Here is a 21,977-nt window from a genome sequence, read left to right on the forward strand (position 1 = left end):
AGACACATTGGGATTTTGATTTTGAGGCGCTTCTTCTAGTAAGTTTAGTAGTCCGTTTCTTCACGTGGAATGCACGGTGTCAGGTTTCCATTTGGACAAAAGTCCTTCCTGTCGAGGTGGTAGTGCACGACATTCTGGGTGAAGTTGGGAAGATTTGGGGGCTTGAGAAGGACAGGTGGTGGCCGGGGGGCCTGGATAAAGGCGTAGAGGAGTGTCAGGTCTCCGTAGCTGCTGTCTGTCAGTCTCTGGGTGTGCGGCTTTTCTTTCTGTCCTTTCACGACCCCTAGATTTTTATATAAGATTGGATTTTTGAATTCATGGGTTACATGGGTTACATGTGTAATCATTCTTAGCCTGAGGGTGTGTTTAGGTAGAGGTTAGGATTATGTTTAGTTGAATCATGATAATAATAATTGGAAAATATATCTTGGTTGGTATATTTAGTTTTCTTTATGTTTTTTCTTGCAATTTTATGTTTATATGCTAATGTAAGCTATTTTTGTTTATATGTATTTTTATTTATTTTGTATATATGTAAATATGTTTTATTGTGTTTGTAAATTTTTGTATATTATCATTTATACACACACATGTGGTACTGAAGCCAATTTAGACAGGAACCAATTAACCTACCAGCATGTCTTTGGAATGTGGGAGGAAACCGGTGTACCCTGAGGAAACTTACGCAGACACAGGGAGAACATGCAAACTTCAGGCAGGTATTGCCGTGGTTGGATCTGAACTGATGACCCTAGTGCTGCTAGTCGGAAGTGATAACCACTTAGCCACTGTGCTGCCTCATTCGTTTTTAAAATAATCCAGTCTTTTTTTTTTTTTCCAAGAAGGTTTATACCATTACTTTTTGCATGCAGTAAGGGACGCAACATCTTAAAGCTGATCTCCTGGCAGACCGATAAATACATACATGAATTACATATGATGGAGCTGTTTTACCTGTCAACAGATTTGTATTACTGTCCATCCAGTCCTTAGATTTACACAGCCCTCCCACACAGCACAGTCCATGGAATGGTATATTGGATGGCACTGGGACCCTAGGTGGATTCTATTTAATACCGATTATTTGTATTGTCACAGCATTTTACTACTATGATCCCGATGGGGCTTGTGGATGATGTGGAAGCTGCTTCCATACACTGCAGGACTTCCATGGGGAACCTCAGGCAATTGGTATTGTGCTTGGATCAAAAATGTAAAACACCACACTGAAATATTAAAATATAAACAAAAGGTTTTAATTCAAAACATGTAGTAAACTCACTAGTCAACGTGTTTCGGTGGCCTAAGCCCAACGCCTTCATCAGGGCTACAATGTGATATGAGAAATATAAAACCTAACACAATAAAAACATTAAAAAAGCGATGAACTTACAAATAATAAAAAGTAATAATAATAATACACATAAAAAAAACAATCAATCAAATATGTGTAATTATGTGTATAGTGATTGCACGTATAGGTGGTAACAGCTCTACTTATCTCTCTATGGTGTGACGTATTTTCCATCGTCTGTGTAATAGTAGGGGATTTTTTTAATTTATTTTAATAATAATTATAATAGATGATATATAATAATTAGATCTACAGTGATATACCTGTATATATAAAGTTATATTATGTCATGTGGATCCGGTATCAATTGGAAATATGCAAGCTCAATGCACAAAAGTTCTATCTTTTACATAAAAATGCTGACAAAATGTGGATTTTTCAGAGTATAAAGCTGGCCATACATGGGCCATCAGAAATTGGAGCCGTGGGTGGGCTATCAGCACCCACCCACCTTCCAAGGCAGAAAATTGTCAGCTAAACAGCAGCTGCATCCAATCAGATGCCACCATTGTTCATGCATCTTGATATGGGAGAATTGTGGATGGGGGGAATCAATAGATTCTTACTTTTTCATTTTTTTGTTCATTTTTATATCTTTATCAGTAATTTAGCATTTAATCTTCTGTAATATTATGATTATGGCTATTATTATTTGTATTATTATAGATTTGTTAATTTTTGTTATTCTTTTTTTCCTAGGATTTGTTTCAGGGCACTTTCCAAACCACAGAAAACTGGGAGAAATAGGTAAGTGATTTTAGTTCTTACTGTATGTCCTACCAAGGGAGGCCCAGGCAAGTCTTGTTGGTGTCACTTATTGGAGGGTCTTATATGTTGAAGAGACTGTTTGTATTCAGAGGAGATCCTGTTGTATTTATATTCCTGTATTTGTTGGTATTCTGCCTGCAAGAATCTGAAAACCAAATGCGTATTTATAACGCTCAAATTTACATGGACCCATAGCTGTCACATACATATTTATAAGTGGGCACAGTGCTTGGAATGTAGAATATAGAATGTTGGGAGCGGGGAGAAGAAATTGAATGCATACAATGCTTGTGGTACACAGGAATATTGTAAAAACTAAAGGTTTCATATGGTATTATTTTACCAAGAACAAAGCCAGTTCCATCCCTGACAACCCTCTTACCTGTAATACCTACGGTATATTCACAGGATCTGTATTTTTTTTTTATTGGGGTTTAAAAAGCACATTTTTATTGAAACGCTTGTCATTATAGCACAATTTCATACAAAAAATGCTATTTCAGAGTTGTGTTGACAATTTGAACCACTTCTTTCTTGTTTTTTTTATACACTATATTACCAAAAGTATTGGGACGCCTGCCTTTACACGCACATTAACTTAAATGGCATCCCAGTCTTATGCCCCGTACACACGGTCGGACTTTGTTCGGACATTCCGACAACAAAATCCTAGGATTTTTTCAGATGGATGTTGGCTCAAACTTGTCTTGCATACACACGGTCACACAAAGTTGTCGGAAAATCCAATCGTTCTGAACGCGGTGACGTAAAACACGTATGTCGGGACTATAAACGGGGCAGTGGCCAATAGCTTTCATCTCTTTATTTATTCTGAGCATGCGTGGCACTTTGTCCGTCGGATTTGTGTACACACGATCGGAATTTCCGACAACGGATTTTGTTGTCGGAAAATTTTATCTCCTGCTCTCCAACTTTGTGTGTCAGAAAATCCGATGGAAAATGTCCGATGGAGCCCACACACGGTCGGAATTTCCGACAACACGCTCCGATCGGACATTTTCCATCGGAAAATCCGACCGTGTGTACGGGGCATTAGTCTGTAGTGTTCAATACTGAGTTGGCCCACCCTTTGCAGCTATAACAGCTTCAACTCTTCTGAGAAGGCTGTCCACAAGGTTTAGGAGTGTGTCTATGGGAATGTTTGACCATTCTTCCAGAAGTGCATTTGGCTTGTAGTCTCCACTCTATTTAATCCCAAAGGTGTTTTATCGGGTTGAGGTCAGGACTGTGTAGATCATTCCAGTTCCTCCACCCCAAACTTGCTCATCCATGTCTTTATGGACCTTGTTTGTGCACTGAGAGTGTGGTCATGTTTGAACGGGAAGAGGCCATCCCCAAACTGTTCCCACAAAGTTGGAAGCAAAATGTCTTGGTATGCTGATGCCTTAAGTGTTCCCTTCACTGGAACTAAGGGTCCAAGCCCAACCCCTGAAAAACAACCCCACAGCATAATCTCCCCTCCACCAAATAATTTGAAGCTGCAAAGGGTGGGCAAACTCAATATTGAACCCTACAGACTAAGATTGGGATGCCATTAAAGTTCATATACGTGTAAAGGCAGGTTTCCGAATACTTTTGGTAATATAGTGTACCTCTTGAGGATTTTATTTGCAAGCTATCCTTCTTAGAGCTTTCAGTTAAGTCAAATGATGGAGTCTCACTTCATCATTGGAGTAAAGAAATGTCATCAGCACACCACGCATTCCTCAAAATGGTCCAAAGCTTTATTTTCATGGTCACATAGTAAACATACGACCGTATGTTTACTATGTGACAACAAAAATAAAGCTTTGGTCCTTTTGAGGAATCCTTGGTGTGCTGATGACATTTATTCACTCTAATTGTCTATATTTTGCAGCCTATGGTCATTACAGCAGCCAGCATTACTAAGCAGCCATTTTCAAGAATGTTTGGTGGGTGTAAAACAAGATGAAAGGGCAGGCACCAGACACTTTTACAATGTAAAAAGAGATTTATTGTCTCCTGAACAGAACTGTGGGAGATAGGGTTAGGGCCAGGACACCCTTAGGTAGATGCAATGTTAATTGGCAGACTCCAAGACTTCTATAGGCCTCCAGCTGGACACCACTTCTGTATAGGTAGGATGCTGTCTCCTATGGCAACAGTCTTATAAAAGTTAATAAATGTAATTGTATCTAACTATTTGCAACTCGAACAGTTCTCCTCTTACCCCACAATCACTCACTGTGGTTCTTCACTCAATGAGTTCCCAGTCTCTCTCACTAGACTTCAGATCCAAAAGCCACTGGATCCCCTGACCTCTTTCACTGTTAGCACTCAGTATCTTCCCAGCTGGGTCCCTGGCTTGGCACTCACTGATCCTCCACAAGCATCACCTCTGCTGTCCCGCTGGGTCCCTGACTTGGCACTTGGCTGAAGTTTTCCCACTTCTTCACCATCCCCGGTTGGCGAGAAGTCTGCTCTGGTGTTGGCCTCAGCTTACTCACAGTGGTCTCCGGTAACAAGGTGGATGGTCCCTTAGTGGCGAAAGCTTCCACTCTACCTCCGACCACAACTGGTTCCCCGGGAACCGCTACTTCTGGTTGGACTACAAGCCTGCAGTCCCAACGCTACGCTGCTCTTCTGCTTCTGAATAGGCCCTCATACAGCCTAGCAGCCATATGTCCCCGGGATAGCCCTTAGGTTTATGGTGGTGTCGTATTGCCCGGGGCACACCTCCACCCAGACAGCCGTCCATGTAGCACAGAACCCCGATCACCTGACTCCACTCAAATAAATAGGCTCTCCCAGCAGACCAAGGAACCAAAGAAAATCTCTGCCCATTGGCTGAGACACCCTATTCATTCATAATCTGTCCTTGCTATGCCCTTGTCTTATCCAATCTCACTAGATACCCGGCCACCCAGTGACAGAAGAGAGAAGTGCAGTAATTCCAGAATTAGGGGGAAATCAATTGATCTCCTAACAATTGGCCAAGGCAACTATTGCCTGACAACTAAATTTAATAGCAGCCCTGCCTAAACATCAGGGTGCTACACGAACATTTGTACTATTAAAGTGTATGTAAACCCTAATATGAACTTCTCGTAATATCTGTTCAAGTGCATACAAAAAAAAACTATTGATCCTGTCAGAAATCCAACGCTGTTTTGTGTTTTGTGTATTCTGCAATTTTATCTTAACCTCCTGCTAACTGCTCACAGTAAATATACTGTGAGAGGGCAGCAAGTGCAGGCTCAGCAATGTACATGTACATTGCTGGCTTACTTCCGGGCTCGGGGAGAGCATACGTGTACCCCCTGCTGACCCGTACTGTAATTGGACACTGCACGAGTGGACACTGCACGAGTTTGGCAGAAGATTTCAGCCAATAATTTTGTCTGAAACCTGCTGATCTGCTGTGTCCAGTCACACACAGGTTTCTTTGTTTACAAACACACAGAACTCTGTGTACAGTGAACAGCAATCTGGCTGTTTCTTTTCCCTGAAAAGCATGGAGGAAAAAAACAGCTAGATTAGTAAGTAAAAACAGCACACATTAAACACACATAGCTCCCAACTGTCCCTGATTTTGAGGGACTGTCCCTGATTTGGAGCAATGTCCCCCGTCCCTCTTTCCTCCTCATTTGTCCCTCATTTTAATCAGATCTATATAGCTGTATATAAAATGCACTTTTTTATTTTTTAAAAAGTGTTTCCCAGTGCTAAACCTTTCATCCAAATTCTAAATTGCTGCATTTTTCAATTTTAAAAGCCAATATAAAGGAATAGTAGTGGTAAAAAAAAGCACTTGTGAATTTAATTAACTTTATTTTTGTTATTTCCCCTTTAAGGGATCATGACAGGGGGAGTGTCCTATGTATGTCTACATACATTTGCTAGTAGGTGTTCCTCAGTCCCATCTCAAAATGTTGGGAGGTATGCACACAGTACAATCATTACACTTGTTAGGCACAAAGTTAACCCCTTGATTGCCCCTAGATGTTAACCCCTTCCCAGCCAGTGTCATTAGTACAGTGTCAGTGTACAGTATTATCATTTATCACTGTATTAGTGTCACTAGCGACATCAGTGGCAGTTAGTTACTCTCCCAGCCAATGTCTGTTAGCGCCAGATTGCCCACTACACTATCACTGTCACACTATAAGTTGCTGATCATGGCCATTACAGTAGAATGTCTATAGCTGCATAAATTGAAGTATATATACCATAGGAAAGAGTAACTGATGTAGAGCACAGGAGGTCTATATCGCTCTCTAGGCACGTAGCAAGGGCTAAAATGCTACGGTAATACCGTATGTGTGATGATGATGCTGCCTAACCTCAATCTGTTCATAAAGGAATTTTCTGTTACATATTGTACTGTCTGCCCCAGCTGATCAAAAGGGTGATAAATCACAAAAAAGAAAGAACCAAGGAATGAAAGGGTAGAGGAGCACAATCCTGAGAGCTGAACCATGGAAAAAGTGATATAGGAAAATCCTGTTCCTGTTTCAGAGGACACATGTAAACCTTGCTTGCAAAAACATCCTAAAGAGTAACTGATCTTCCACTTCTACATTGTAAACTATACAGCAGGCATCTCCAAGTGTTTGCTCACGTGTTCAGTTTATTTCAAGGGCACCAATAAATCATACAGCGTTCGCTTATTAAAATTCAATCAGAACTTGCATGATTGCACTCTGACGTGCCTCTTCCCACCTTCCTAACTGGTTCATAAAGCCACCCAGAGCACAACCATGCAAGTGTAGTTAAGTTTTTTTGTAGTGGACTACCCCATATTTTGGAATCTGGAAATAAAATATACATGCTGGCACTTGGAGGAAATTGCTATATGGACCAGTGAACAGTTTACAATTTGTAGCCAAAGGCTTGTTTTAACCTCTCCCCTGCAATATGAAGACTAAAATCCAAGACGTTTGAACATTTTAAATTTTGCTATCATTAAAATCTTTGGTTCCATGAAACAGTAGGTTGCCCTGCTTGAGCTCATACAACGTATCACCAAATGTGACAGGTCTGGATGTTTGGAATTCAAGTTGATCTTCCCGTTTATGTCAGGATTAATAGAAGTAATCATAGGATGAATGTACTGATGAGCAGATCAAGTTCTCATGGACTTTATCTTGCATCCCACATGTTCAATATCGAAGCGGGTTTCAGCTCTCTTGAGTTTTATGCTACTCAATTGTACTTTTTTTTCGTTAGCCAAAGGTATGGTTTCTAGTCAGATCAAGAAGTTCAAAGAGAATATATCTCCTGAAAGCGTGTCTCAAAAAATGTACAGTTAGCAGAAATGATAGTACAGTACTTAACTTTTCCCTTTAAAGGATTGGACGAATGTTTCTTTCTACTGCATTATAGGCAACTAAGCACTAAAGAGGTGATCTGGTTGATGATCAGAGTGTGCAAATTGGAGAACTTACAAACTGTTGCCTGTGTCTTATGCTCTGGGGCGGGTAGTTCCACACTATTTATTTTGGTGCTTTGGATTTGATGCTAAGAAGAAGTAAGAAGAAGTGAAAGAACCATCACCACCCAAAGCGTTCCAAAGTTCATAGTTCTCCTATACCATAAAGCATTCCCTAACATGTAAAATGAACCTTTTGTCCCATGCATATAAACACTGTGGTACCTTTATAATCTGCTTCATTCGCTATTTCAAACATGCTCCTTTTTTACTCTGAATGTGCAGATTAGTCAGCACTGTTACAAAATTGCAAATGTTGACTTTTTGCAAAAGTTGATAGCCCTTCGGAGCTCAGTTTCATAGAGTTTTCCATAAATGGATAACGCACCAATTAGTTGTTTATGACCTGATTACAACAAATGTGTTCATTATTTTGTAATGAATTGGGTTTCTTAAACTGCCAGAATACTAGCTTGTATATACCCCCTCTTTACGAGGCTGTTTTTTATTTTGCAGTGCTTTGTATGTCCATACGCGGACATACTACATTTTACTAAATGTATATTATATCATTTTTTGAGGCAGATAGCGCTTTCTTTTGTTTGTATTTAATAGCCATAGTTTTTTTGTTATTTTTTACTTTATTAGGAAAACAATTCTTAAGAACATAAAATGCCCCTAAAACTGATTGCAGCAGCATGGCTAAGGGGGTGCTGTGGTGGGCTGTACCTCTTGATTTCAGTTGCACTCTCCCAGGCCAGCCCCCTATGTTGTGCATGGCCCACTGACCAGCTCCTCCCAGCCCCACACTGCACACAGCCTGGGCACAAGGCATACAAAAGAGATCATCCTCCCCACACGGCACAAAGCTGAGGCTGAATTCCCTTAAAAACACAGCCTCAACCTGCACAGTATGTAGCTGGCTGTTATGTTGCAGTTCTGACCTGGGAAATTTCCAGAAAAGAACAACACAGCAGCTGCAGTGGCCAGCTACACACTTTGCAGATCAAGGCTGTGTCTGTAAGGGAATTCGATCTCTGCTATGTGCTGTGCGGGGAGGCGGAGTTCTGCTGCTTGCCCTGTGCCCAGACTGTGTGCAGTGTGGAGATGGGGGGAGGAGCCCTGCTGAGTACCCTGCCAGCAGTGACCCCTGTCCTCTGCCCTGCTGACCCATGTACACTGCCCTGCTGACCCCTGTTCTCTGCTCTGCTGACTCCTGTCCTCTGCCCTGCAGATGCCTGTATACTGCCCTGCAGACCCCTTTTCTCTGCCCTGCTGACCCCTTTTCTCTGCTCTGCTGACCCCTGTACGCTGCCCCTGCTGACCCTTTTCCTCTACCCTGCTGACCTCTGTCCTCTGCACTGCTGACCTCCTGTACACTACCCTGCTGACCTTCCATCCTTTGCCCCCTGACATTTTTTACTGCAACCCTACATCAGACAGGCTACATCAGGCCCTGTGCAGCAGTCACAGTGTAGGGGTCAGGGCTACTCAATGCACAAAGCAGCTTGCAGGTTTCAGTGGTTAAGAGTTAGCACCAACATATGGTGGTGGTTAATGGTGTGTGCCACCTTAAATGCTGGTAAATGGGGAGTGCTTGATAACATTGGTGGTCAGTGCCACTGTTTATGTTCCATATGTGCCCTGCACCCCCCTTTGTGCTCAGTAGTGGTCAGTGTGCACCTCTTTAATGGTCAGTGGGAGCATGTTCACTTACAGAATCTCAGGAGAAGCTGTTGGCAGAGAAGAAAGGGAAAGGATCAGCGGCAGAGGAGGAAGAGGCAAGCTCTCCAAAGTAAACAGCAGTACTGTTAACATTTGTGATCACTGTTATTGGTCATCACAACGATCACAAGGCCTCTTGGATTGCCTTATTGTTAGGGCTGTTACTGATTAAAATTTTCATGTTTGATTAATCGATTTTTTTAATCAATTAATCAACTAATTTTGATTAATTATAACACACTTACAGATCCAACTACTTTTAGCTGATTTAGCACCGTTGTTATGGCAATGGCCGAAGCTGGACATAGCGGGGCATGGCTAGGACATCACACGTCATAAACTCAGCCTCACTGTGCCCATAATCGTAGCCTTACCGTGCCCATAATGCAGTCTCATTGTGCCCATAATCTCAGACTTACCCTGCCCATAATCGCAGCCTCACTGTTCCCATAATACAGCCTCACCGTGCCCATAATCGCAGCCTCACCATGCCCATAATCGCAGCCTCACCGTGCCCATAATCGCAGCCTCACCATGCCCTTAATTACAGCCTCGCCGTGCCTATAATCGCAGCCTCACTGTGCCCATAATGCTGTCTCACCGTGCCCATAATCGCAGCCTTGCCATGCCTATAATGTCAGCCTCACCGTGCCCATAATGCAGTCTCACCTTGCCCATAATGCTGTCTCACCGTGCCCATAATCGCAGCCTCGCCGTGCCTATAATGGCAGCCTCACCATGCCCATAATGCAGTCTTACTGTGCCCATAATGCAGTCTCACCATGCCCATAATCGCAGCCTCGCCGTGCCTATAATGGCAGCCTCACCATGCCCATAATGCAGTCTCACTGTGCCCATAATGCAGTCTCACCGTGCCCATAATCGCAGCCTCACTGTAGTCAGTGCCTGTGCCTGGATTACACAGTCTGTGGGCATCTCCCGCTGTGTGTCTTGGAGCTGAGTGTGAAAACTTTGGCCGCGCTGTGAGAAAAGTCCCACCCTCCTCCTAGATCAGTTTGTATGATAGATAGAACATTGCGTCTATCACACGAGCTGATCTAGAAGGAGGGCAGGACTTTTCTCACAGAGTAGCCAAAGTTTTCACACTCAGCTCCAAGACACACAGAGGGAGATGCCCGCAGACTGTGTATGACATATAGTGGAGGAGGAGGAGGGAGCGGAGAGCTGCACTACAGCCACAGCTTGGCCCAAAGTGGCCCCAGGGCAGGCAGCCTAGCGATCAAAAAAATTTTGATTGATCAAAAAAATTAACGATTAATCGAGGAATTAATCATTTATTTTCCGCTTCTGTCTATGTTGCTTGATGGAAAACTTTGCTATTGATAAATTTTCTTCCAATTCTCATTGTGTGCCTCTGAACTTTCTTTGAAGGTCATTTAGAGCAAGCATACTTTCTCTGCGTTTGACACCCAGTCTCCTACAAAACCTACTGGCCATTAAAGACACAACCCCTGTGTTTTAGGACAGCAGTCCCCAACCTTTTTGGCACTAGGGACCGGTTTCATGGCAGCCAACAATTTTCCCAGGGGCTGGGGGGGTGGGGGGTGGTTAGAGGAGGGGATATTCAGGGAGTCTGTCCTCAGCCCCCCTTAACAGCACAGCCCACCTCTTTAGATCAGTGTCCTCAGTTACCCTTCACATCACAGCCCCCATTTACATTACAGTGCCCCTAGCAATCACACCCTCCCCCATCACAGTGCCCCTTCCGCCTGCCCACCCCCCCCTTCCTCTCTAATATCACAGTTCCCTATTCTAATGTCTGCCTCCCATGCACAGGACCCCAACCTTTGGCAGGGCAGAGGCTGTGATCAGTCCGTGTGTCCTCTCCCGACTTCTCCGCCCACCCAACAATGTCATCCTATCAGCAGGGCAGGGGGTGGGAGGAGCTCTCTATTCTGATCTGCAGCTCCTCCCACCCCCTGCTGTGCTGATTGGATGACATTGTCGGCCAGATGGGCGGAGGAGAGAATACAAAGCCATGGCGGCACAGCAGAAGGTAAGTGTCTGTAATAGCCCTGTGCGAACCACGGTCTGGGCTTTGGGGAAGCAAAAATGGAACCAGAGGCTGGAATAATACCCAACAAGGATGAAGCAAACAAGGAGGAAATATCCAACAACCTTCTGTGGTTCTGTAAGAGAATATACAGACCAGGACTTTTTTCAGCGGGAACGCAGGGGGAACGTAGTTTCAGCACCTCCAGCACTGAATGTACGTTACGGCAAGGAGTGCTGGGGTGTACTGGAGGGTCTATTCATGCTGGCTGCTGGGGTATCTATTGTCAATTGTGAGGATCTATTTTTGTGTAGGGGTCTATTGCTGCTGGTGGGGGGGTAAGTCATTGCTGCGGGGTCAGTTATTGCTGAGAAGAATCAACTGTTGAGGGGGAGGTCTATTGTTACTGGCTGCTGGATTGTCTATTGATGTTGGCTGCTGGGAGATCTGTTGCTAGGGTGGTATATGGCTGCAGGTGTCCATTGTTGTTGGGGGGGGTTCTTATGCTGAGTGACGATCTATAGTTGCTGGAGGGGGGCCACTTTGGTGGAGTGGAGCCTATCAAATTCCATAAAAACTACTTAGTAGCACAAAATGATACTTGGTTTTGTATTGGGAGGTGAGTAGGGAGTGGACCCAAGAGATGGTGCTCAGAGGTGGGTAGGGGGCAAAGACAAAGGGTGATTTAGGGAGTTCCTGCACCTATTCTCTAAAAAAAAAAGCACTGATATAGACTCATATACACTATATGGTCAAAAGTATTGGGACACCTGCCTTACAGCTTCAACTCTTCTGGGACAGCTGTCCACAAGGTTTAGGAGTGTGTCTATGGGAATGCTTGACCATTCTTCCAAGAGCTCATTTGTGAGGTCAGGCACTGATGTTGGACGAGAAGGCCTGGCTCACAGTCTTTGCTCTAATTCATCCTAAAGGTGTTCTATTCGGTTGAGGTCAATTCCCTCCATACCAAACTCGCTCATCCATGTCTTTATGGGCCGTGCTTTGTGCACTGGTGAGCAGTTGTGTTGGAACAGGAAGGGGCCACCCGCAAACTGTAAAGTGAACTTACACTGGACCCTCTCCACATCCCCCAATGGTCCCGCTAACCTGGAGTACGGCGATCCTCCGCACTGACAGCTTGTATCGCCGCTGAACCGGTCCGGGATTTGAAATCCCTGCGGCTTTCTCTCTTCTTCACCTGCAGTGATAGGATGGGCTACGCGGGAGCTTTTTGGTCGGCGCCGCCTATGTGATGGCGCTGACCAATTAGAATTCTTCTAAACGTACCTTCTGACAAGGCTGCGGGGGACTTCTAAGCCCCGGACCTAGCCGGTGGTCAGCAGGACTGGGGGGGGGGGGGGGGTGAGGAGGGCATCCTGCTTAAGTTCACCTTACAGATTTTTCTGTAAAGGTGAACTTACCGTTTAAGGAGATTCACCCTCTCTACTTCACCATTATCACTGAAGGTGAAAATTAAGAAAATCACAAATTTTGAGTTGTCCTCAGAAAAGTGATAGAAGGGAAATCTTCCAATGGGGACACTAGTTCTGGTGGATTGGGGGTCCCCAATGAATTCCCTTAATTTGCAGGGATTTCTCCTCATTTCCTGTTTGGCTATGAAACAAGAAGTGAAGGGCAATCTCCGTAATGGGACACAGATGGTGAAAATAAATCTGACAGGGGTTATAACCCTCCCTTGCTCTATCCAAAATGAAATAAAAGTTTTGCCTATAGTTCTACTTTAAATACCTTTTAACATGCATGCCTTACCTGTCCCCCCTCTACCAACCAAGACCTAAGACAATGAGACAACAGGTCTTGTGCCAAAACATAGATACTAGCTTTAGAATGTGTTGATCCATACTTGGCAACATGGCAACAGCTCTTCATAAAAGTGTTTTTTTTTTTTGCTAGTACACAACATTGAGAATTTATGTACTTCACACTTTATCTAACTGATCACATACGACATGTTAATTAAACTTAACTTTGTCCTGATTGCATCTTCCACCTTCTGCCATTCTCTTTACTTCACATGAATACAGTGGACTGACAAGTGCACCATAAAGAACGTTAACCATGTCTCAGGGTTAGGAAATGATTCTTTTATCTGTCTTCACTGTCATTGCATTCCAGTTCCTTTGGATTCTATTAGCCTTTCATTCCATTATCCCCGGAGACAAAAAAATGAACCACAAAATATATAAATAAAGCAGGAGTGAAGAAATTATAGCATTTATGATCTAGGCTGATGTCTACTTATATTCAACCCTTTCATTCTGCGCGCTTTGAAAAGGCAAGCCGACGCCACCATATATTACTGTAGACGCTTACCGCCGCTGTGAATAAAATTTCTAACTAGATCCTGACAAATCAAATCATTTTAATGAACCGCGGCAAACAGTATGTGTTGAAACAGCTGTATGCACAATATGCAAATGCTGTTTATGAGCTTCTTACACTGCAAAGTAAACAGTCTTCACATGAAGTTTTTTATGATTCATGGCTTCGGATAAAACGGAATTATTCTGGGCAAATGCTAGAAATGGCGTCCGTGTAAATTTTTCAATGTCTCCATAAGGGAAAATGTTAAACATATGCAGAAATGTAGAGTTGGTAAGCAGATAACAGGTCTGACAAATGAGTCTTAACAATATCCAGTGTTTGCCACGCTTTTGGACGGAAACCCACCTGAGGTCTAAATAGAATGAAGAGGAAGGTCAAAGAATTTGAATGAAGGATGAACAAAGACTGTACTCTAGAGGATCCTGTGTATAATAAAAAATATGACAGAAGATGATTAATTGTATTTTAGAGTCAGATTGTTTCCAGAGAGTAGCAGTGTGCTATGAATAAGGAGTTTCTAACCTTCTTTCCATGTAATTAAATGAGCGACATTAAAGTCTGGGTTAAGGTTTTCCAGGAAACCCCAAAATGCGTAATGCAAAAAAGAAATTCTTATTTGCATGGGCTGTGTTTAATTCCTGCCAATCTGGATGTAAGTGCAGAAATTAACTCTGGAAGAGCATTTCAAATTGTCACTAAATGGCACTCAGGGCTGGGACAAGGAGGGGACAGGAGGGGGGAGGGAGAAGATGTGTACTAGGAAGGAACATTTTAGGGGTAGAGGATTTATGCTAGGAGGGGTGATTTTTTTTTTTTTTGGTAGTGGGGGGGGGGGGGGGATTGAACTGGGGGAATTTAAATCAATCGTATTTTATGCAATGTGAAGCTGCATAACAAGAATTATCAATACAATTACACTACCGATAAGTAAAGAACATAGATTTCAAATAATAACATTCCAAGAGTTGTTGTCCAATCTTGGACATATGGTACATTTTTTAAACTTTTTAAAATTTTGACAAGAAAAGATAAAGAAAATAGACCGGTGGGAATGATCCAAACATACTGTAGTGTGAAGTTCAGGATGTCAAGTTCCGTAAGGATGATCAGGTGTGTAAAAGGGGAGGTATATAGTAGCAGGCATGTAAGAGAGCTGGTACATAAATGCCATAACTGGTTTTAACCACTCTAGGGAGAACCCGGCCGGGTTCTTCTAAAAGAGGGGACATCTCGAAGGGTGGGCTTGGGAAACTTAAAGGATGGCTTCCCAGTGAAACATGGGTGTTATCATGCCATCATTACAGGTGCGCTGTGCAGGATGGGTGCTCAAGCCAAGGTAACCAAAGGGACCAGAAAGATTGGCTTTCACCATTCTTGATGGAGAACATAATTTCAAATTGAGACTGAGTGTTGAAGTTATCTGTGAAAGAGGAGAGATCGGGAGGTTCTGATTGCTTCCATTTAGATGTGATAGATCTCCTGGCATGCGATCATGCAGTGTATTTGAGCTGGGGGAATTTGAAGGATGAAGGGGCAAAGACTTGTGCTGAGAAGGGGGATTTCAGCAAGGGGGCGGAATTTGTACTGGGAAGAGGGTGGAATTTATGCTTAGGGGGTAAGCATGCAGATTAGAGCTCAGTGTTTTTGTGGGGGGATTTTTTCTGATGCACAATGCATCTTGGGGGGTGCAGTTTGGCATGTTTGCCCTGGACTCTAGATGACCTTATCCCAGCACTGGGGGCATCACATAGTAAGCCACCCTCTCCACACCACACATACAATCTAGATCAGTGGCTGGCAACCAGTGGGCCATGGCTTGATAGCTACTGCTGTCCATGGTCCAACACTCCTACTCTCCGCGCATGCACACCCAACTCACAACTGTTAGAAAGCGAGAGATTAGCCACACATGCACAGTGCACACTCCAGGCCAACCATGGGCAGCTCAAGCAAGGGGTGGAGAACAGCGGTATTCCCATTCTATGTTATGCATTAGCAGCAAGAGAGGAGAGCACAGGTCCACATCCTCGCCCTGGGTGTTAGGTGAATCTGTCCTGGTACTGATGGCTCCTGTGTATTTACTCTCATTCAACATAACGGTGCCTGAAACTCACTATTGTCCTGTATCTTTATACAAGCACATACATTCACGTGTTTTATCTCTTACCTTTTGATATGCTAGCAATCCAGTGTGCCCCTAACATCCTTTTTGAGCTGACAACACAGTGCCTTTACTGCAATATAATCCCACCCAGCATTGTCAGCCCTGCCTGCTAGACAACAGAACTCCACCTATCCCCTGCACTTCTTCTGTCTCATTCCACATGCATACATTCATTTTTTTTTCTCCAGAAGAACAGTGCTGCTGCCTTGACTGCAAGAACCTGCCTACACACAATGTATAGGGAAAGGGCTTTTAGGAGATGTAGTTCTGGGGCTGTGCCTACGTCTACAGAATCTAAGCTTCCAGGGAAGCTATAAAGCTGCTCGATCACTTCTACATCTGAATGACAGCTGAGCTGAGCTGCGTGGGGAGGGGGGCGCTGATTCCACGACCTAGATGGGGTAATTGCGATTGATCGAGCGATGGCGGTGGGGGGAGGGTGGCTGGCTGGAGGAAGGGTGGCTGCCTGGGGACCGTCCCCCCCAGGAATATTGAGCACCAGTCGCCACCGTAGCTGAGGGTTGACGTAATTAGTATCTATGAATGCAATGTAATCTCATCTTATATTTATTTATGTTACCATAAAATTGGGGTTTATATGTTTTGTGCAATAAAATTAATTTGAAAGTAGTGTGACAAAATTTGCAACTGCCACCATTTTATTCTATAGAGTCTTCCCTTTCAGAAAATATATAATGTTTATGCAATGGTGTGACTTGTCGTGCGCTATTTGACAGTTCCAAACCGCATGACAAGTCGCATCCTATTGTCGGCAATTAAACCATTCAAATCTGAGTTTGCGGGGCTACAATGATTTGAAGAAAAGGTTCCTGCACTATTTTTTGCCATTTCAGATGTGACTTGCATAGACATCTGTGCATGAAGTCGGACACAGGTTAGGCAAGTCACACCTGGAATCACACTGACCTACGGTTTTGAAATCGTGCTACTTCAAGTAAAGTAGCATGATTTCAAAGTTGCATTAAAATGTTTCTGTCTGCAAAAGTGTAGCACGTAGGGGTGTCTGTATAGGTCAGGTAGGTCCCATATAACAGTTTGCCACACGAAACGTGTTTGACCATATTGGGAAGTTATCCTATGTTTGTGGGTTGCTTTAGGCTATATATAGACCATCCAGTTATATTTTTCGCCCTTGCTGATTATTATATTAGGATATGATCTATTACCTCTGAATACACAGAGCTGCAACTAACTAGCATATCCATTAATTTATATAATCTACAGTGTCTGCTTAATTAAATTTATTAGACCCATAGCTGGCTGAAGCCCCAAAAGAAATTTTAGAAGTTGCTGAGGCTTTGAAGTAGATCTAAATTCAATCATAAATCTCATCCCGCAGCAGGCCCATTCACGAAGCCCAGCACGATTTGCGCATGCACAGTAGGAAACAAGGCTTCACTGCCGGTTTCCATTAGCCGAGATGGAGACGCCAGCACCAGAGAGCCGTTTCAAGACTCGCCTCAGGTGAGGACCCTCGCTGGATGCCTGGACAGGTAAGTGCCCTAACAGTAAAAGTCAGCAGCTACAGTGGTTCTAGCTGCTGACTTTATTTTATTTATTGGTTTTTTTTTGGGGGGGGGGGGTAACTCCTCTTTAAATTTGTAGCTTTCATTAGAAGAATTCCCCATGAACCTACCATGAAGGTCCTTGTCTAGGTACTTCCTATTATGACAACTGTCTCTCCTAATTGTGTTCCTGCATTGTCACCCTGTCACATATGGCCACCTACATTACACAAGCATGGTCCATGTCACTATTAGTCAACCAGTTCAGAGGAATGATGTTCACCTGGTGCTGTATGTTGACAGGAAGTCAACAGTTCTAATGAGTCTCAAGAACGTTCATTAAAGGGTTTGTAAACCCTTGATTGTTAACCAACATTCCTATACTTACCTGCTCTGTGCAATGCTTTTGCACAGAGCAGCCCCGATCCTCTTCTTCTGAGGTCCCCCACTGGCGCTCCAGGCACCTCCTCTTCATCATTTACCCCCATGGAAAGCCGTTTTTCATGGGGGCACCCATGCGGGCTCGCACCCGAGTACTGCTGCTGCGTTCATTGACACAGACAGCAGGATTCGGCCCCGCCCCCATTCCCGTATCACAGCTTTTGAGTGAGAGCAGCAGGAGCCAATGGCTAGAGCTGTTATCAATCTATCCAATGAGGAGAGTGACAGCGGCTGGAGCCACTGCACTCGTGCACATCGCTGGATCGGATTAGGCTCAGGTAAGAAAAAGGGGGCCTGGGGGGGAGTTGTAGCACAGAAGGTTTTTCCCCTTAATGCATAGCATGCATTAAGGGGAAAAACCTTAAAGGGTAACTCCACTTTCGTGGGGAAAAAAATAGCAAATAAAGAAAAAATAATATAGCGTATGCAATTGCGACAAAGTCATATTGTAATTGGATGTTATTAAAATGACCTTTCCTTTTCAATCTGCAGCCTCTGTAATTTTCTGAGAATGCACTGCAATATGGCTACCTGGAGTTGTTCTGTACACAGAGTGTGTACTGACCACTCCCCAAAAACATCATTTCCTGCTTGTGTTATTGGCTCACCAATTTTCCCAGAAGTCTGTCTAAGATACAAATCAGATTTCAGGCATTCCCTGCAACAAAAATTTCATTTTTGGTGAGATACTCCCTGTAGGAACACGTCTAAAGGGATGCAGGCCCAGCAGATTTCCTCATTAGTGCCCTGCAAGTGCACAGCTGATAGATAATTATGAAACCACTCCCATAAGACTCACTCAGTACAGAGGCACAGAAGAACATACAGGGATTACTTCAGAGAAACAAAAGAGAAAAAAGAGAAACAAATCCTTGCAATGTACATAGATCACCCAGAGGGGAATGTTATTTTCTCAACCAAAGTGGAGTTACGCTTTAAGACTTTACAACCACTTTAACCACTTGCTTACTGGGCATTTAAACCCCCTTCCTGCCCAGGCCAATTTTCAGCTTTCAGCGCTGTCACTCTTTGAATGACAATTGCGCTGTCATGCTACACTGTACCCATATGCAATTTTTATAATTTTTTTCACACAAATAGAGCTTTCTTATGGTGGTATTTAATCACTACTGGGGGTTTTAATTTTTGCTAAACAAACAAAAAAAGACCAAAAATCTTTTTCATAGTTTGTTATAAAATTTTGCAAACAGGTAATTTTTCTCCTTCATTGATGTGCGCTGATAGGCTGCACTGATAGGCTTCACTGATGGGCATTGTTAGACAGCATTGATAAGGCGGCACTGATAGGTGGCACTGAAGAGGTGGCACTGGTGGGCACTGATGGGCACTGATAGACAGCACTGAAGGGCACTTATAGGTGGCACTGAAGGGCACTTATAGGTGGCACTAATAGGTGGCACTACGTGGCACTGATGGGCACTGATAGGTGGCACTGGTAGGTGACATTGATAGGCCAGCACTGATGTTGAGGTACTGATGGGCACTGATTGGCAGCACTGATGGGCACTGATAGGTGGCACTGGTTTTAGTATTGTCACAATATTCTACTACTCTTATCCAGATATGCCATTCATGTGATGTGTAGGACTCTTCCATACACCAAGGGACCTCCGCAGGAAACTTTGGGCAATCAGTATAATGGTTGGATCAAAGATTTGGAGTGCCACACTGAAATGTCAAAATCTAAACAGAAGGATTTATTTCAAAACAAGTAGTGAACTCCATAATCAATGAGATTTGGGGGCCTCCAAAAACGTGTTGGAAATTGAGTTCACTACATGTTTTAGAATAAATCTTTCCTTTTGGATTTTAACATTTCAGTGTGGCATTGCAATTCTTTGATTCAACCATTATACCACATTGGGTAATAGGCACATATCACATAGTTACATAGTAGGTGAAGTTGAAAAAAGACACAAGTCTATCAAGTCCAACCTATGTGTGTGATTATATGTCAGTATTACCTTGTATATCCCTGTATGTTGCGGTCATTCAGTTGCTTATCTAATAGTTTTTTAAACTATCGATGCCCCACGCTCTTATAGTAAAGAACCCTCTACGTAGTTTAAGGTTAAACCTCTTTTCTTCTAACTTTAATGAGTGGCCACGAGTCTTGTTAAACTCTCTTCTGTGAAAAAGTTTTATCCCTATTGTGGGGTCACCAGTACGGTATTTGTAAATTGAAATCATATCCCCTCTCAAGCGTCTCAATAAGTTCAGTGCTCGTAACCTTTCTTCATAACTAATGTCCTCCAGACCCTTTATTAGCTTTGTTGCCCCTCTTTGTACTCGCTCCATTTCCAGTACATCCTTCCTGAGAACTGGTGCCCAGAACTGGACAGCATACTTTAGGTGCAGCTGGACCAGAGTCTTGTAGAGTGGAAGAAGTATTGTTTTATCTCTGGAGTTTAATGCATGCCAATATTCTGTTTGCTTTGTTAGCAGCAGCTTGGCATTGCATGCCATTGCTGAGCCTATCATCTACTAGGACTGATAAATCATGCCCATTTTGTTCCTCAGCAACACCTCCACCGCTATAACACTTCATAAAAATGCACATTTTTAAAGCAATTTGTTTGTCACTCCCTTGGTTTCAGGACTCCAAAGTCAGGGGAGCACCGATAGAATGAATATACTACATAAAAAAAATAAAGGGTTTTAACCACTTGCTGACCGGCTCACGCCAATATACGTTGCCAAAATATCACGGCTGGGCAAAAGAACATATGGGTACGTTGTTCCCTTTAAGAGCCGCCGGAGGCATGCGCGTGTGCCCGCGGCATGGCTGGGGACCCGATGCGAGTGGCCCCATGCACGAGAGCCAGCACAGGGATTTGTGTGTGTAAACACACAAATCCCTGTTCTGTCAGGGGAGAGGAGACATATTGTTTGTTCCTACTAAGTAGGAAGAACGATATGTCTCCTCCCCCAGTCAGTCCTATCCCCATACAGTTAGAAACACTAACTAGGGAACACATTTAACTCCTTGATCGCCCCCTAGTGTTAACCCCTTCCCTACCAGTGACATTTACACAGTAATCAGTGCATTTTTATAGCTTTCATTGCAGTATAAATGTCAGTGGTCCCAAAAATGTGTCAAAAGTGTCCGATCTGTCTGCCGCAATGTCGCAGTACCACTAAAAATCGCAGGTCACCGCCGTTATTAGTAAAAAAATAAAAATAAATGAAAATGCCATGAATCTTTCCCATAGTTTGAAGACGCTATAACTTTTGCGCAAACCAATCAATATATGCTTATTGCAATTTTTTTTAACTAAAAATATGTAGAAGAATATACCGTATATTGGCCTAAACTGATGAAGAAATTTGTTTTTTTTAAAACATTTTTGGGGATATTTATTATAGCAAAAAAGTAAAAAATATAGTTTTTTTTTTAGATTGTTGCTCTTTTTTTGAAAATAAAAAACACAGAGGTGATCAAATACCAGCAAAAGAAAGCTCTATTTGTGGGAAAAAAAGAACCCAAATTTGGTTTGGGTACAGTGTCAGACAACCGCACAATTGTCAGTTAAAGCTACGCAGTGCCAAATTGTACAAAGTGCTCTGGTCAGGAAGGGGGTAAAATCTTCCGGGGCTGAAGCGGTTAAAGTCATGGCACTGGTCCTCTTCCAATTAAGCAGGAAGAACTCTGTTATACCACAGGCTTCACACCACTCCATAAAAAAGACAAAAATGGAAGGCGCGCACACCTAGTGCATTACCAATGACAATTTAATGAATAATAAAATCCATAAAAAGTAGGTACTCACAAAACACAACTCTCAATTGAGCCATAAAAATCACACAGTGTATGGACATGTGCAGGACCATATCACAGGGTAAATCTGACAGGTTTCGGGGGGCGCACCCCCTTCCTCAAAGCTAAGCTAGGCCTCACACCGCTCCATATTCCACATGGTGTGGAGAAGCTCTAATGCATATCGGAGAATGGACATCGATATCTGCCATCTGTTATAAATCATCCCTTTAATTCTTGAATATTGCAAGAATTTACAAAAAAAACGCTCTCATGACCCCTCCATGCCAACTGTCTTTATTTAATTCTATCAGGTCAAAAAGTGGCAAGTTTATATTCTCATTCTCAGATATATTTGCATTCTCAGATAGAACTTGTCCTTTTCTTTCCATTATGCTTCACGTAGCAAGTTAATTTCCAAAAGATTATGATAGTCGGTGAGTTTCAT

General features: G+C 43.1%; 1 protein-coding gene across 3 annotated transcripts in view; it reads left to right on the forward strand.

The window, feature by feature from the left end:
* The window catches only part of TAFA1 (TAFA chemokine like family member 1), a 635,622-nt gene that overhangs the window by 389,898 nt on the left and 223,747 nt on the right, over positions 1–21,977 (forward strand). For all 3 annotated transcript variants that reach the window (XR_012235239.1, XM_073592204.1, XM_073592206.1), the window contains exon 3: positions 2,054–2,101. Coding sequence is in view for 2 of the 3 variants with exons in the window: in XM_073592204.1 (XP_073448305.1) it covers positions 2,054–2,101 (48 nt within the window). In the remaining variant the exon portion in view is untranslated. The remainder of the gene's footprint in view (positions 1–2,053; positions 2,102–21,977) is intronic.

This window comes from Aquarana catesbeiana, linkage group LG07 (genome assembly GCF_042186555.1).
Source record: "Aquarana catesbeiana isolate 2022-GZ linkage group LG07, ASM4218655v1, whole genome shotgun sequence".
Taxonomy (NCBI): domain Eukaryota; kingdom Metazoa; phylum Chordata; class Amphibia; order Anura; family Ranidae; genus Aquarana; species Aquarana catesbeiana.